Here is an 18383-nt window from a genome sequence, read left to right as displayed (position 1 = left end):
AAGTGGGTCTCTTCTACATACTGATGTAAAATCAAAATGATTGGTGCTCTACTACTTAGTATTTGTATTTGTCTTAATTTTTTGGGGTAACGAAAATATCTTTTCTTCCAAAAACAATATTTAACCAATTAGAGGACCCTAAAAAATATGTATCTTCCTACAATATTTAGATACATATATTAACCGTAAACGAAGATGCAAAAATCAATACTTCTAATTAACATGCATCACATTATTTAGAATTTTAAATAGTGTCCAAAAGTAATTATTGCTTGTATTAATTATGTATTAATCAACCCATTAACGTCTCCTCGAGTAATCCAATGGAAATGAAGAAATTGCATCAAATATATCGAGCAGAGGAAGGCAGTAAAGTACACAGCATAGTACTTGCTAACGCGGTACACCAGCGCAGCAATAAAGTGGTCCAAAAATGTTGGACATATTTATATTGAATCAGAGAATCCACTACTATGATTCCAAACCACAAATTGACCTCTATTAACTTCCATAAGTATAATGTAATTAGTAATAAATTAGATATTACCACTGCAAATTACAATAGTTAAATAGTTATACCTGCAAAAAAATTCAATAATTAATTACATAATGATATGAGATAACCGCGTTAAAGACTGTATGCATCATGTAATATTTAGTCAAGAAAGTACAACCATTACTTAGCCGATTAGAGGTGTTCATTGGGGTCATAGGGTCAATTTCGAGTCAAGTGTTTCAGGTCGGTTTTACATCGTGTTTTGTGTCCATATTGATATTTATATAATTCTAGATTCATTTTGACGCCGGGTCAGGTCGGGTTCGGTTATAAGGTCGAGTAAATATCGGATCGTCGGGTCTGTTTAGAACACCTCTGTTGCCAATCAAAATGCAGATAGGTATTCCATGCTGACATTATTTATCAATCTATCTATTTATATGTATATTACTAAAGCAAAAGATACTGACATCATCAACAATAAAACTTATAAATAAGTAATTATATCATCCCTTATTGTAATATTATTAGCTTTATTTGAATTATTAGAAATACTTCATATGTGAGGAAGATTTCACATTGCTAAAATAATGGGTTGTAGAGTTGTATATAATGTTTGATGGGTAATAATTCTAATACCATATTGTTTTAGGAAAGAGTGAAACTCATAAAGTGTTGTATGTAAGCCAACACTCATTATTCGTGGGTTTGTGGGCCCAAGTCCACGAGTGCCCTGTGAGTGTGTTCACACAAGTGAGCCCATGGGGTGATCATTTGACGAATTGTCACGGCCTAACAATGTTGGAAATGCTTCACATATGAGGAATATCCCACCGCTAAAATACTAGGTTATGGACATGTATATATAACGCTAGATTGATAGGTAATCTTCCTACTACCAAAGTTTTGGAAAATAGTGAATCTCATCAAGTGTGTATACAAGTCAACGTTCATTACCCATGGGTTTGTGGGCCCCAGCCATTGGGTGTCTTGTGGGCGCGTCCACACGAGTGGGCCCATGAGGTAATTATATGACGAATTGTCACGGCCTAACATAGTATCCAAGCCGATGGTGGTTCTTGGTTATGATGTGGCTAACATGTGAGGGGGAGTGTTGGAAATACTTCATGTGTGAGGAAGATCATAAATCGTTAAAATAGTGGTTTGTAGACATGCATAAAATGTTTGATGAGTAATCCTCCAACTAGCATAAATTTTTGCAAAAGAGTAAACCTTATCAAGTGCGTAAGCAAGTCACGCTCATTATCCATGGGTTTATCGACCCGAGCCGATGCCCCATATATGCGTCCACACAATTAGACCAATGCGATAATTATGTGAGAAATTATCACGGTCTACCATCAGTATCTCATTAGTCAAAGTTTTGAAATATGATATACTCTTGCACCAAGTATAATTTATAATTAATTTGCACAGTTTACTGAATTTTTTAGATATGGTTATATTTTTATTTTTAATTTTTATTTAATTATATTATTAATAGTTTAAACATTTGATATAAAATAATAAAATATTTATTTTTGTTAGCAAGAATGGTAAGTCCTTTTTCATTACATTCTTTTGTTTGTTCATATAGAATTTTTCATTATAAGAGTGAAAAATTTATATATGATTTCTGAGGGATATATTGAAAATAAAATTTATTAATGTGAGATCTTGTTAAATTTGTCTTAATAAATAATTTTTTATTTTACATTTTTTATAATGCGTATTGAGAGATATTAAGGGTCAAAATTTACATTGAAAAACATATAAAAAGTAGGGAAATTCCACGTGGTAGCCCTGAGGTTTCGGATTTTCCACATGGTAACCAAAATTTTTAAAAAGTTCACGCGGTAAACCTGAGATTTACCAAATTGCTCCACCGTGACCTTTTTGCACATAAAACGTTAGCAAACGTTAATTTCGAAGCTTTAAGGTTGTTGTATGCCTGTTAATGCGACACACCAAATGTCATCAGTTTCAACATTTTCCCCAAAAATATAAACCCTAACTCTACCATCTTTGGATTTGGGGGAAAAAAATATGATTTGGATGAAAGATGGTAGAGTTGAGGTTTATGATTTGGGGGAAAAGGTTGAAACTAATAGTCTTTGAAATGGTGAGTCACATAAATAGGCGTTCAGCAGCCTTAAAGGTTCGAAATTAACATTTACTAACGTTTTTATGTGCAAAAAGGTTACGGTGGAACAATTACGTAAACCTCAGGGTTACCGCGTGGATTTTTTAAAAGTTTTGGTTACCACGTGGAATTTCTCTAAAAAGTAAAATGGACAAACAAAATGAATTAAGGAGAAAAAAAATCATAAATGTATAACATATGGGTAATAACCATTTTTCCTTTTATTAAAAAATAAAAAAAATAATATAATCATATTTAGTATTTAAATAAGTCATAAAGTATGAAGTATATTACGTTAACTAATTAAGAAAGTTTTACAGCTAACTATTAATTAAAAAATATAAAATACATACAACTTTGTAAAGTGAAAGAAAATATACTGCAATGTCTATTTTATTTCTTTAAATTTATTTAAACTCAGAATGTGGCATAAAAATTATTTTAAAAATCGTTTTTCGTACATCGCACCTGTATAATCTGGTTTTACAATAATCTAAAAATTTCATTTCAAAAAATTTTTAAAATATTATTAAATCAATTTATCTTATAATAATAAGATGGTATTATACAAATATTTTTCCTCAACTACTATAGTTTTACCATTAAATAATTGTTATACCTTTATTACTCTATGTGGTTGCATAATATAATCATAAGCCTAAGTATTATCTTAATTCTTGTTTAACTTAATCATAAACAAGGCTGTACTCACTTATTTTTCATTCCTTACCTAATTTTTTTTTTTTTTTTTTTTTTTTTTTGCAACCAATTTATTTCTATTTCATTTTAATATGAATAATTGCAGTCTTAAGCAAGTGAGATGTCTTAAAAAACTCGGTCCCATCGGCGCAACTGTGCCAATATTCGCGATCATTCGTAATGGGTCATGTTGTGTGGCCCACCGAACATGTTTAGCTAACTTAATCATGGAATTAATTAAGGGTTTAAACCTATGCCACAATTGCATAGTTTAAGAGCACTAAAATTTTTTATGGGTTTACTTTTTTCTCAAATATGCTCTTAAAAATAATGATTTCATATATACATTAATTAAAGTAAGTAAAAAAAATAAATAAGAAAATCTTTGAATAAAGTTGGTAGATGAAAATAATTAATACTCCGTTATGGCATAGGTTAGACAAACATATTAATTAATTAAATTCAACACTCTTTTTTAAAGGGTTCATATATAATACTTTCTCCATTCTGAAATACTTGTTATATTTTGATTATAGGTAGTGTTCATCGTTCAAGTTTATTTTATATATTACAGTTAATGTGTAAGTAAAAATATAGTTAAGTGAGATCTTGTTTGAATAGTCTAATCGCATACTTTCAAAATATAACTTTTTATAATTTTTAGATATGTATAATTCAACATATAAATAAACAAAATAACACATTGGATTGCGTAAGAAATCAAATGTAGCAAGTATAATAAACGGAGGAAGAATAAGGTAGTTCTAAGATTAAGTATTGATTTTCTAATTGGTTTGTCAAACTCAATTTTTCAAAAATATTAATGATAAATTTTATTTGATCCCTTTAAAATTTGTATACATCAAGTGCTTTTGTATAAGTTAGTTGCCGCACAAAATTTTTCAATATTTAGTGATAAAATCACTAAAATTTTTAACGACATTTCTCATATAAATGTCTCTATAGGCTAATAATAACCTTTATATAATTAATGCCTTATAATAAAATGCTATTAAATTCATTATTAGTGACTTTTAAAATAAAAGTCACCATATACCCACTATATATTTAAATTAGTGACATTTCAATTTACTAAATATATGTCACTAAAATTTAAATTTGTTGTAGTATATGTATATGTAACTAATATATTACTATTTACAATTATATTAAACCATAAATTTATCATTAAATTGTAATCTATATTAATTGATATAATAAATACTCCCTCTTATTTACTTTAAATGTCTTATTTGGTTTTTCAACACTATTCATCAATTACATTTATAATTTGTTTTATTTTTAATCTATAAGTTAAATTATAGTCAAGTGGAATCTTATTTGATTCGTCTTATTGTAAATTTTATTAATATCAATTTTTATAATTTTTACTCAAGCACAATTTGAAATATTTAAGATTGAAAACGTGCAATGGAAAATATGCCAAAACCAAATAAACATTTAAAGCGAATATGGGAGAGTATATGATATTTTATAGCTTATGTATTAACCTTGAAAGACTATAAATATAATTTTAAAAAGAGATATAAATAAACTATAGTAAAGTAATCATATGATCATGTGTTCCCCATAGTGATAAAACCATGAGATTAAAGATTGGTTTAGCTTAATAATGTGAGTTTCAAGGTTTGTCTTATCTAGTCAACCTCATGTGTTGAACAATAAACTTTAGCTGTTTTTAATTTTACTTTACTTGAGCAGCCTTGTTTAGAAATTAGTAAGATTTGATTCGTGAACTCAGCTTAAGAAAAGGAGTTGCCATATTTTGGGTAAGACTGCTATTATAAAATACTCACCTTATAGTATACCTTGCACAAATCGATACAAAGAAAAAGAACGAGTAAGTTGTGTGGATGATATTTAAGTAAAAATTTATAGTTAGTGTCACTTTTGATATTTTATAGATCCTTGATACTACGAAAAATTATAAATTAATCCTCTCTATATAAGATTGATTATAGTCTTTAATATGTGCTTGGTAAAATAATAAGACGTAACATTGCTATGTTGATGAGCTATTGAGCATAATTATAACTATATGCCCTGGACAATTGCCTGCTTTAGTTATGGTTAAAACTAGTCTTGACTATGACAAAATAAAAAATACGAATCAAAATAAAATTAGAGAACTAAAAAGCAATTAGAAAAGTCTTTTTTAATACTGTATTACATTATTTTAGTTTGATTGTACTTATTGTATTTTTGTTGGAACTACACTTATTCTTTTTAAGTAAAACTTACTTTGGTTAACTTATTTTTATGGATCTCTTATTGTCTTCTTTAAAGCTACCATTACTTAATTATTTTTGCTTATAAAACATTAAGATATTGATTATTATTGTTTTACAAAGACATAATACATGCAATGCAATTTCAGTGAGATATAATCGATAGGGGAGCCAGAGGTGACCATAAGTGGAGAAGTTATTGCATGTACGACCAAGTTCAAATATTTGGGATCGGTGATTCAGACTAATGGGGAGAGTGATGGAGACATTACTGATCGTATACAAGTAGATTGGCTTAAGTGGCGAGCAGCAATCGGGGTGCTGTGTGATAAAAAGTTCCCGAGGAGATTAAAAGGTAAATTTTATCGCGTTGCAATTAGGTCGGCGTTGTTATATGGGACAGAATGTTGGCCCGTAAAGAAGGTTTTCGAAACGAGAATGGAAGTAACATAAATGCGTATGCTGAGATGGATGTGTGGTAATACTATGATGAATAGGATAAAAACCAGGAGTTCAGGGAGAAGTTAAGGATTGCACCTCTCTCCGCAAAGATGTGGGAGAATAGGTTGAGGTGGTTTGGGCATATGCAGAGAAAGATACATGACGCCCCAGTAAGAAGGATCCAATGCATCATAGTGGAGGGTAAGAGAAGTCGAGGAAGACGTAGGAGACCGTGGGAGGTACAAATTAAAAGAGACATGCATAAACTTCACCTCTCCAAGGACCTAACCAGGGATAGGGGCAGTTGGTGGCGCCTTATCCACGTCTTAGATTACTAAACCCGTCCCTTTTACCCATCGTTTGTTATTGTTCATTGCCTTTAATTATCGCTATTTACTTCCTTCATTACTTTTATCTTTATTTTTAGTTATTTGTACGTATTCTATTTATTATATTTGTAAGTTACAGGTTTCTCTCTCTTTGAAGACATTTCTCGAGCCGGGGGACTCTTTGACCGCACTCTCCTCTATGGGCATGAGCTACCGTCGTTCTTCCCTCCCCAGACCCTAAGCATAACTTTCTATGAGCAGAATACACTGGGTATGAAGTCAAAATATTTTAAGATAAAAATATGTAATTTTTGATGAATTTGGTTCGTTATTTATTGTTAATCTTATTTGTACTCATAATTAAAAGTAAAAATAAAAAATAAAAAATTCTTATTCTCTTACCTTAAAAGATAAAAATTCAAACCCAAATATACTTCAAACATATATAGTACAAATAACTAATGCTTTACTACTAGGTCAATAAATATAGTTAAGTAATTAAATTTGAAGCATGAAGTCAAATATTACCCTCTTAGTCCTAAAGTAAACTCTCTAACTAACCTTGTTAATCAAACCATAGGTAGTTAACAAGCTTTAAAAGCAAGGTTAACCTCATAATTTAAGGCATAACCTTAAAGTTAACTAAAAAAATATTATAAATAATATTAATTATTTTTAAATAATTAAGGGTGTTCTTCTTATATAATAACCACTCAATCCCATCTTTAAATCTCCCTCATCACCATATTTCAAACCTTATTTCATTAAAACATAAAAAAAAAAAAAAAAAAAAAAATCCCCAAAACACTCTATTTTTGTTCATCAAAAAATTAATATTTCAAAAAAATTATTTTCTTGATGGGAAATAGCTTAAGGTGTTGTTTGGCTTGTGTGCTTCCTTGTGGAGCCTTAGATTTGATCCGAATAGTTCATCTAAATGGTTATGTAGAAGAAATCACAAGATCAGTAACAGCTGGGGAAATTCTCCAATCATATCCAAACCATGTATTAAGTAAACCTTGTTCTCAAGGTAATTATATGGTTAGAAAAATCATGATTTTATCATCTGATTCTGAGCTTAAACGTGGTAGTATCTATTTTTTGATCCCTGATTCTTCTCTACCGTCTGATCATTCCAAGTCTAAAAAATCTTGTGGTAAAAATAAGATCAAGGGTCAAAAATTAAAGAATCATGATCTTGTTGATCATGATGATCATGGTTTAGATAAGTCTAAGTTTAGTGATGATCATAATAATAATATTGCTAAAAATAGTAAGCTTTTGGGGTTGGATTTGTCTACATTAGAGAATGATCATGAAAATAATGTAGTTTGTGAAACAAAATCTAAGTCTAAATCTAAATCGGGAAAGCATCAAAGGAGAAGAAGCAGCAGGGGTAAAAGTGGTATTTGGCAGCCTCATTTGGAGATTATTACTGAAGATTTGTGATTTTTATTTTATTTTATTTTTCGATTTTTTTGAGGTTTTTTTAAATGCCTTTTTTAGGAAATTTAATATTCTTTACTCATAGGTTATTTGCAATTATATGTGTAAATTGCAAACTAAAGCCTTTTTTTTCTTGTCAAATTATTATGTGGATACATATATTTCAATTTAATTTTTCGCTAAGTTGAAATATTGTAATTGTAATTTATCAAGGGAGCTTAAATTATTTGAAGCATACCAGAAAGTTGAAATTTATTAACTAATAGATTATAAATCCAAGTAAATAGCTTCTAAATATTTCATATTTATCGTATTTAATTAAAAATATTTATTTTTATATACTTTTTTGTAAGATATATGATAATTCTACTATTAATGTAAATAAGGTACCAATTACACATTTATTAAAAATATATCGAGATTGTTAGCAAAAAAATACTACTTTATATCTAAAAACAATGTTAATTATAAATTTAATTTTTTTATTACAAAATAGATTGAGAAAATCAATAAATAAATGAAAATTGAATCAATGATCTTAATTGAAAACAGTAAATAAATACTTCAAATACTATCTTTAACTTTAATGTCTTAAATTTTTTGATGGGTAATGTCTTGAATCTTAATTAAGTGTCTTACCCTTTTTCCATCCCTTACTTTTTATTTTCCGAGTCTCATCATTTTTTTCTTCGGCACATGATTGGATGTTCCGCATAAGGCAGAATGGACAGCTATTTTCTGTATTAAATTTTGTATTTCGGTTGTGACAATACATTTTAACTGACAATTTATATGCTTTTTCCTTTTTTTTTCATTTTTTTCTCTGTATTTAATTTTATGAGTCAACTAAATTTGACAATAACATACTCAAAACTAGGGCTGTAAATGTGGTCAGAAACCTGTTTTACCAACTTGTTACCGACCGATACCGAACCCGTTTTTGACCGAATACAAGTGACCAGATACCGACCGCTACCGAACCCGAATGGTGACCGAAACCGTTTCCGACCTGTTTTACACATACCGAAACCGACCGGTACCGAACCTGTTTTAAACCGAAAACCGTTTTCGACCTGTTTTTATCATACCGTGACCGACCGATACCGAACCTGTTTTCAGACCGAAACCTGTTTTCGACCCGCTTAATACCCGTTTTTAACCGACCGTTTTTGACCGAATCTATATTGTACCGAACCTGTATTATACCGAACCTGGAACCTGTTTTGTACCGAACCTGTTTTGGACCGAACTTATCTACATAATTCTTCTAAGTTGTCAAAATATAATAAAATTTTATATAAAATAATTAAATTAAACTTAATTATATTATTTCTATATGATAAAAATTAAATTAAATATAAATTTTTATAAAATAAATATATAAATTATAAGTTAATATATATTAACTCAGTAATTTAGTAAAGCCTTTTTCTTTTCTAAAAAATTAAGTATAAATTTTACAAAACTCAGAAATTGCAAAATTGCATAAACATAGTTCATACTTTGCAACCAATATAATTACCAAGTTCAGGTTAATTTGCTGACTAATTAATACTGTATTAAAATCAACATATAACAATATAAACCAATACAAAATATTAACCTATGAAATTGATAAACCACTTTCATTTCATTTAATAGTTTAGACGAAATTTAAAATAGATCCATTACATTTTTTTCCCTACCAATAATATAAACATCAATAATCCTAACTACACAAAAAGTCTTTTCCAAATTTTAGTTATGCATAAGAAATTGCAAAAGTATAACTCATTTCATCACTTTTCTTTAATTTTCTCAGAAGTATAACTCATTTCATCACTTTCATCTTCTTCCTCCTCTTCCATCACCACCTTAGATCTCCTGCTCCTAGTCCTCAATGCGACACCGCCTTTCAATAATCTGTAAGGAACTGCTCCACCAAACTTAGTGTACCTTAAGATCATATAAAAGTAACAACTTTCAGATACTGAGTATTATGATTAAGAGCATGAGATGGAAAAACGAGAGAAAGTTATAATAAATAAAATAAAAAAAATATAAATTAATTATAAAATATAAATTGGGCGCTCAGATATGATAATTTGGTAAAAAACCCAATTACAAGAAAAAAATCTTCATAGAGCACTACACTTACCTGAAGCATTATCATCATGATCAGTGTTATTTTCCTCAATAACACTTAATATCTCCTTCGCATTTTCCTCGGGTTCAAACCCAAATAGCCAATTTCGCGTTGTCACGAAAATTTCAACATTTTTTGGTAACAAAGAAGATCTCAATTTGTTAAGGATCCGACCACCAACACTAAAAGCAGATTCAGATGCAACAGAAGTAATTGGAATGGCTAGAATATCTCTAGCCATTAGTGCGAGTGTTGGATAAGAGGTAGACTGTCCCTTCCAATATTCAAGAACATCAAAACCATCATAATCAACAACAAGAGACATGGCCAAATAAGAGTCCACATCACCTCTCGCCGTCCTAGATGCAGAAATACGAGGAAAATCATGACGTAACTTGCGCATTTGGAACGGACGAGGAGGACCAAGGTTTGACGGAGAGGGTGCAACAGGAGCAGATTGAGTGGTATTCATATAACATTCATATAAAGCAACAAACGCAGCAAGCACATCATTTACCTTTTGTTCAACCATACAGCATAGAATAATAATCACTAAGGAAAGTCATCTTAAAACGTGGATCAAGTAAAAAGGCAAAAGACAGAACCATAGAATGATCGGACCAATATTTATCAAACATTTCCCACATAGGAGCAGCCATCTTTCTCACAGCATCACTAGGATCTTGGTGGGAATCAGTCAAAATCTTTTCAATACATATTATGCAAGAAAGGTACAAATTTGCAGTGGGATATTTTGAACCAGAAAAAAGCTTGGTAATCTCATAGAATGGCTCAAGAAAATCACAAATATCTTGAAGTGTATCCCACTCATTCTCAGAAATAATATCAACATCAATATCCCTTTCACGAACAAGATATAAATCAATAGCATCCTTTACCTCAAGAGCCCTATGAATCATGTCATAAGTAGAGTTCCATCTAGTGGAAACATCCAAAACTAATTTACCCTTTGATTGCAAACCTTTATCAATTTTAGCTTTCTCAAAATTTGTAAGTCGAAAATCAGAAGAATCAACATATATAACAACCGCACGTAACTTAGTCACGGAATTATCAACAAGTTTCAAACCCTTTTTAACAATAAGGTTCAAAATATGAGCACAACACCTTATATGAAAATACTTGCCATCTAAAGGGAGAGGAGAAGAGGAGTGCAAATCACGTTTTAGTTTTTCAACCATCCTATTATTAGAGGAAGCATTATCAAGTGTGATTGAAAAAACTTTTCTACCTATATTCCAGTCATTCAACAAACCTTTCACAAACATGAATATAGATTCACCATCGTGGGGTGGGGGAAAACGGCGAAAATTTAACAAAAGGGAATGCAATTTATAATCATTATCGATGAAATGGGCAGTAAGGGCAAAATATGAACGCGAAGTACATGCTGTCCATCCATCACAAGTTAAGCATATACGACTCTTACAAGATTGCATATTGTCAAATACTAGTTTTTTGTACTTTTCATGTTCACCCATTACGCATTTAGTTATCGTATATCTAGACACATCTTTGACATTAGGATTTAACCAACGATGCAATTCTCTAGTTTTAATATGCTCTACCATACTCAAACAATATCCATGATATAATATCGAATCAGCAAACTTAAGCACGTAAGTATCATGATCATACACAACATTAGCGTTTGGGTTATTTTTTATGAACTCTTTATAACCTTTACAGCCCTCAGTATGACGTTTATAATTAGTTGTACCTGCACTACCTGGTGCTGCCGCCTCATAATCGCAGTATTTACACTTTACCGTCCGTACGTCATTGGGGTACGATACATGGTACTGATCCCAAACCGGTGACGTAATTTTTTTATGTTTAACAACTCTTCTTTGTTCGGGAACAGCCACAGCAGGGTCAGCCATACCTTAAAAAAAAAAAAATAACACCATGGGTTATTTTCAAACAAAAATAAACCCTATATTCAAGCACAAATAGTCAAGGCAGCAAAGAACACAAAAATGAAGCAAAGATTTATAATATCTAAATCCTTCTGTTTTCCAAAAACACATATGACAACAGGAATAAGAAAGTAACTAATAGTAGTAATTCAGTTAAACTTTACAAAATATTGCAAGTGTTTCCAACGCATCTTCAATTTTATCAACAACTCGAAGAAAATTGAGAAAAAGATTAAACAGAGTAAAATCTATTGATGGAGATACAAAACCTAAAGTACATGAAATTCAGAAGGCATTTCTCGCCGGAAAACGTGGACATAGAACTCATGGGAGCAACTGGTCGAGAGCAGCTACGATATACTCCATTTTCGAGAGCAAGAACATGAAAAATGGAAAATAGAGAAGAAAGGAAAAGGAAACAGAAGATATTTAACCCTAGTTTCCATAATCTTTTTCATTCTCTGATTCAATTTCTTTTCCTCATAATTTAATTCCTCTTATAGTTAGATTGTTGTTTTCCACATAATTTAATTTAAGCAAGAACATGAACCGCCAGACCGAATTTTTTGGAAGAAGACTAAATCGAACAAAGATTAAACACGAAAAACAAAGATTAAACACAAAATACAAAGATTAAATACAAAAAACCCTAAATCTAACCCTAAACGAACACATTAAACCCAGAAAATTAAATACAAAATCAAATCGAACAAAAAAAAAATGGAAGAAGACTAAATCAAATCAAATCGAAAATGGAAGAACACAAAATCAAATCGAACAAAGATTTTAAACACAAAAAACAAAGATGAACAGATTTGATAGATATTAAACAAAAATCAATGAACTAAACTTGAGAAGTAGAAATACCTAAAACTCTACCAGCCGGATTGGAGGAGAAGGGATGGGATTGAAAGAGGGCCGCCGGTTTTAGTGAGAGGATGAAGAAGAGAGAGTTGGGTTAGGGTTTAGTCGAGCGGGAATTGGGAAATAAGGTATTGTATCAGATTCACTTTCAGGATGACGAAAATACATCAAATCCCTTTTTCATCCGGCGACGTGGCACAATCTTGACCACTGATATGATATTACCATTATAAATCCAACGGCTTAAACCCGTTATCCGTGTGCTATCAATATAACCAATAACATTTTATCATCAAATTGGACAATTATATAATTATATCTAAAATAATTTATTTGAGTAATATAAATATTTTATATCAAATATTAAATATTTTTATTATTGAATTTGGTCAAATTACATAATTTAGGCTATTTAATTCAAAGTAAAAAAAAAGGTGGAGTACTACACTAGTTTCATTTACTATAATCTATAATAGATCGAATTATGATAAGTGAACTTTGAATTACGATCGATTATTAATAATAGCCTATAAATTACTTTAGAGTTTAGAGTATTCAAGATCAATAATAACTAATAACTAATAGTAATAAGTAATAACATTGAGTTAACAGTCAAATGTCAATGATAGTCTATAAGTCTATAACTATAACTCTATAAGTCAATGATAGCCGAAAAATAACCGATCCGAAATACAGCCGAACCGAATAACACCCGTCCGAAACCGACCCGATCAACCGAATGAACACCTCTAATTATGACCGATCACATTAGTTGAAAATAACACACCCCATGGACAAACGAAGGTCAATTCAATCAGTGATGAAGATATATTATTAAGACAATCTAACAAACTTACATTGTGACATTAATAACATATTATTGTTGTAAATTGTAATTGTCTAATTGATATTAGATGAAGTCGATCAATTAACATGTTATGATCTATTAATTAACTTAGACGGAGTTGATTAGTTGAATTTGATGTCATAAAACTCATAACCTAACGACATCTATAAAACTTGATGTGAGGTTCCACCTTCTATATATCATTCCCATCATGGATAAACGCATGATCAATGACATTATGAGGCAACACGATGCGATTTTTTACCAAATTGGAACAGAATAATTGGAACATAATTGAACTGAATTAAATCATGGTTTAAATGAATTGAACTGAACCGATATCAACCAAATTAACCGGAATATCGGTTTAACTGAATTGAACCGAACCGATACCAACCAAAACTGAACTGAACAGAACTGAATCCCGGTTCAACTAAATTGAACTGAACCGATACCGACCAAAACCGACCGATTGTGACCGACCGATTCTGACCCGCATACCGATTGTGACCGACCGATTACCGATTTTGACCGCCCGGTTATGATCTGTATACCGATTACGACCTGCAAAAAACCGTTTTTGACCGATCGAATGTGACCTGTTTCCGGTAATGACCGGACCGATAAATACCGGACCCATACCGACCGACACCCGCAACCAGAAAAAAACCGGATTCGACCGGATACCGAATAAACCGACCGATACCGACCGGTACCGAAAGACTTATACGACCTGCTTTTGACCGACCGTTTTTTACCGAACCTGTTTTTGACCGACCTGTTTCCGACCTTTTAACCTGTTTTTACAGCCCTGCTCAAAACTCTATAATTGGCCTTATTGTGGAATGTGGACATTAGCTATGACTATGGCTTTCTTATATCTTTTTTTTTTTTTTTTTTTTTTTTTTTTTTTTTTTTTTACTTCTATCACTATATTTCAATAGAATTGAAGTATTATGGGAGTATTTTTTTGATTTTAAATTAAACGATCACATAAAATGAAATGACTTCAAAAGCACCCTCTTTTATGATTATGAGTTGCAACCTTTCTTCCTTTCTAAATTCTGATTATAGTTTTTATGAGCGAAATACACTAAATATAATGATGATGAAGTATAATTAATTGATAAAATATTTTTTATAATAAAGTATTTATTTTTTATTTATGAAAAATTATAAATGATGTTTATTTTTTAAAACATTACCGATTGTGTTTACAATCACAAATCAATTTAAAAAATAGTTTTATTATAAAGATGAAATACTTACGTGATATTTTATCTCCTTAATTTCGTTTAGATAGAAACCACTTCATATTAGAGAGTAACTCTTTTTTGTCACCTATTTAGAAGCAAGCTAGTGCGCACTTAAGTACTACTATTCCGTATGCCCCTTACTATCACGGTCTGTCCTACTTATCTAATTAAATTCTTATTACCATTCACTAGCAAAATTACTATGTATTAATTTTTAATTGAATATTGTGAAGATTATATATTTTTTTATTTTTTAATGTTTTTCTTGTTTAGAATATTTTACTTTGAAGAGAAAAATTTAATTAATTAAGACTTTTAAGACATATATATAGATGATAAAATATATCCACGTGACATCTCGTTAGATTCGTTTTAACGTATACTTTTTTATTATATATCTTTTATAATCTTTTATGATGAGGATTTAGAGATATTAAGATTTAAAATTTATTTTAAAAACTGTGAATGGAAAGAACATTAAAAAATAGAGAGAGTATTAGTTAACATGAAAATCACATAACACATACTATGAAAATTAAAATTTAAGCTCGTTTACGTTACCATTACTTAATAGCAAGTACAAACCGTCCCCTTAAGTGTCATTCTTTATTTCCATTTATTCTTAAATAAACAATAAAAATATCCAATTATATTCTCAACTCAAAGTTTATCTCCCCTCTCAAATTCCCTTCAAACAAACACCTTCTTATTCCTATTAAGACCCAATGTGTCACGAAGTCATTAAATATTATAATTTTTCAAAATATAATTTGCCAAAATATCATTAAAAAAGCTAAATATAATTGCATCTAATAAATAAATCTTGCAAAAGTAGCATACCGGAATTGGTGAAGTTCACTTATGTTTCATTCTTTAATTATACATGAACGTTTGTATTATTACGGTTAATTAAGATGTCACGATCCACAAAGCATTTGAGTTTTGAACTTTTGCACACACATTTATAGAGTTTGAAAGCTAATAATACATTTCATATAACATGATCCAAAATGTATGTAAATTAATTATTTCACACTTTTTATTAATATTATATTTATGTAGGAATAATGCGAGAAAATACGAAGCCACAGTAGCAATATATAATTAAAAAGCTTAAAAAAATAAGCCATAAAAATAAACTGTGAAAGTAAGTACGTAGCAGGGATTGTGACTCTACTGACCCCGTATGGTTTCACCACTAATTTTATGTGTTATTCCTAAAACTTTTTTATTATTATAAGGATAAAATTTAATATATTCAACCTTTTAAAATATATATAGATGCAAAAATTACTTAACAATATTGGAATAATCAAATTCATATATAATCTTATTAAAAACTATACTAACAAGGTACACTTTTGTAGTTTTAATAGTCCGGCCGGAAGTTAACTAGCTAGTTTTTTAATGGTAATTATCCTGTATCTTGTTACTTCCTATTTTTCTTTGTTTGTCCATATTTTTTAATAAATAAGCTTAGAACTTTATTAATTTTATAATTTTTTCTATGTATATTGCAAAAATTAAATATTTTTTCGATTTCTTTTATTATTCTCGATACCACTACTATAATCTTTTTTAATAAAAAAAATTGACTAGCAACCAAGATTCCTCTTCCATTTTTGGCTAATACCTAAAAATTTATTTTACTAAAATAATACTCATCTGTCCCATTGATATTGTAGCATAACGTAAATCTCTGTAAGAGCTTTTAAAAGTAAATATGCAATTCTAATGGTACGAAGGGACTGGTCTGTATAAAAATAATTGTGATAATATTTTCTAAACCCACAATATTTTTTTGTTGAATCGTTTATCAATCACAGTTTAAGTCCCGAATAAATTATACCTGCAAAGTTCAATACATATGAGCTATAGCCACTATAAATTATGAAAAGTGCAAGTATATTGTAATTAACTCACCACATTCCGGTGAAATAAACCTGCTAGAATTTAAAATGACCGTTGAGTTTCTTATATTACCTTTAACCTAACAAACATCTAACATATCTTCTTCCAATCACTTTATCACCTTCATTATTTTCTTTAATTTTGAAGCTCCAACAGCAAATCGACTTTCACCTTCCCATCTATATTATTAACCCATGTATTCTCATCACTTTTGCTTCACCTTTTCATCTCCATTTTTTTCACTCACAAATGGAAAGAAGCTGAATCAAAATAACCTAAATCAAGCAATCAACATTAATTATTATTAATCAATAAGTGGTAGTTCTGAAGTAACTCAAGTATTTGTCTTCAACATAGTTTCCAAATATTAGTAACATAGGAGTAGGAGTTAAATATACTTTCATATTTAACTAAAAGAAATTAGTATTATAATTAAAGGATAATGTACATGGTAGCAATAAACTTTTGCGAAATGTCAATGGTAGCAACTCTTTAAAATAAAATTCCACAAATAACATTGTATTTTTGGAATTTAAGATGTCGTAACATTAATACCCAAAAAACGCTACATTATATGTATGAAATTCCAAAAGTACAATGCTATTTTGTGGAAATTTTTTTAAGATTTGCTACTACTGGACTCAGTGCCATTCATGACAATTTTTGAGCCCTAAGCGAAAAATAAAAAAGGGCCTTTATATGGCAAGTTTCGATTATTTTTTCTTCAACTATGTAGTTCAGTAGTCGTGAACTTAACTGAAAAACCCAGTGTTGCAAGTTCAATCCATGTTAGGAGCTACTTATGCAAATACTAAATTTTAATTATAAGGATTAACTCAATTTGAGGTCCTTCATGAGCTGGCAGGGCCATCTCGTAAATTTTGAGGTCTCTGTGCCAAATTAATATTATAGATCCTTACAATTTAAAGAAAAAAAAATCAAAATACTAGTATATGATAAAATCTCCCATTCATTACACTAATAATACTTGGCTTATTATTACTTAGTTACTCTCGTGTAAAATAGTATACATAGAGCTGTTCAAATGTGATCCGACCCCAAAACCCGAATTGAAACCGAAAGTAAACCGACCCGAAAATGTGTTTCTTTTTTAGTTTTATCGAACCGACACTACCCGAACCGGTTGACAACCGAAAATAGGAAAACTGAACCCGAACTGTGACTAATAGTGACCGACCCGAGTCATATTCGACCCAAATCTTGCTCGAAACCGTAACTCGATCCAGCTAAAACCAACTTAACCCAAACGAAATTTTGATCGAAATGCTTTAAACCTGAATCAATTTTTAACATAAAAGTATGATCGACTCATATTCAATCATGTTATTAGTTAATATAATAAAGTGATGGATATTTTAATAAATTAAATTTTGTAAATATATGGTTTCGTATATTTAGACTTAATAGTCAATGGTCAATGTTTATTTAACTATTTTTAATCAAATTAGATGAAACGTGATAGAACTTTAATTTTAATTTACGGTCAAACAAGTATAATTAACAAAGTAATATTCACTATATATTTGCATTTTAACTATTTTTCTTTTAGTAAAGGAAATCTTATAATTAATTAAAAATGACTAACAACTTAATTTGATATTAACGCAAAACCAACC

The 18383-nt window shown here is 30.0% G+C and overlaps 2 protein-coding genes and 1 long non-coding RNA gene across 3 annotated transcripts; 2 read left to right on the top strand and 1 right to left on the bottom strand.

Annotated features, from left to right (window-relative positions):
• The first annotated feature begins 1565 nt into the window (after positions 1–1565).
• LOC130813523 (uncharacterized) lies at positions 1566–6366 on the top strand. Its single transcript, XM_057679361.1, has 4 exons — positions 1566–1597; positions 3445–3515; positions 5754–6031; positions 6085–6366. The coding sequence occupies exons 1-4, from the start codon at positions 1566–1568 to the stop codon at positions 6364–6366; spliced, it is 663 nt and encodes a 220-aa protein (XP_057535344.1).
• A 728-nt stretch (positions 6367–7094) lies between these two features.
• On the top strand, positions 7095–8042 carry LOC130813165 (uncharacterized). Its single transcript, XM_057678924.1, has one exon. The coding sequence runs from the start codon at positions 7216–7218 to the stop codon at positions 7804–7806; it is 591 nt and encodes a 196-aa protein (XP_057534907.1). The 5' UTR covers positions 7095–7215; the 3' UTR covers positions 7807–8042.
• A 1359-nt stretch (positions 8043–9401) lies between these two features.
• On the bottom strand, positions 9402–10044 carry LOC130813842 (uncharacterized). The gene is made up of 2 exons (XR_009042239.1): positions 9941–10044; positions 9402–9738 (listed from the first exon to the last, which is right to left on the bottom strand). It is a non-coding gene; the product is annotated as an uncharacterized LOC130813842 (long non-coding RNA).
• Positions 10045–18383: the final 8339 nt, after the last annotated feature.

The sequence above is a fragment of the Amaranthus tricolor genome, chromosome 5 (genome assembly GCF_026212465.1).
Source record: "Amaranthus tricolor cultivar Red isolate AtriRed21 chromosome 5, ASM2621246v1, whole genome shotgun sequence".
Classification (NCBI taxonomy): Eukaryota; Viridiplantae; Streptophyta; class Magnoliopsida; order Caryophyllales; family Amaranthaceae; genus Amaranthus; species Amaranthus tricolor.
The sequence above is the reverse complement of the archived record's forward strand: the minus strand, read 5'-3'. Positions and strand labels throughout refer to the sequence as shown.

What these genes read in the sequence shown, in the direction of transcription:
- LOC130813165 (XM_057678924.1), top strand. Translation starts at nt 7,216, where the DNA reads ATGGGAAATAGCTTAAGGTGTTGTTTGGCTTGTGTGCTTCCTTGTGGA.
- LOC130813523 (XM_057679361.1), top strand. Translation starts at nt 1,566, where the DNA reads ATGGTGGTTCTTGGTTATGATGTGGCTAACAT. An exon ending in GCCAATATTCGCGATCATTC is followed by an intron (nt 3,516 to 5,753) that starts GTAATGGGTCAT and finishes TATAATCGATAG; the next exon opens with GGGAGCCAGAGGTGACCATA. An exon ending in TTTTCGAAACGAGAATGGAA is followed by an intron (nt 6,032 to 6,084) that starts GTAACATAAATG and finishes TATGATGAATAG; the next exon opens with GATAAAAACCAGGAGTTCAG.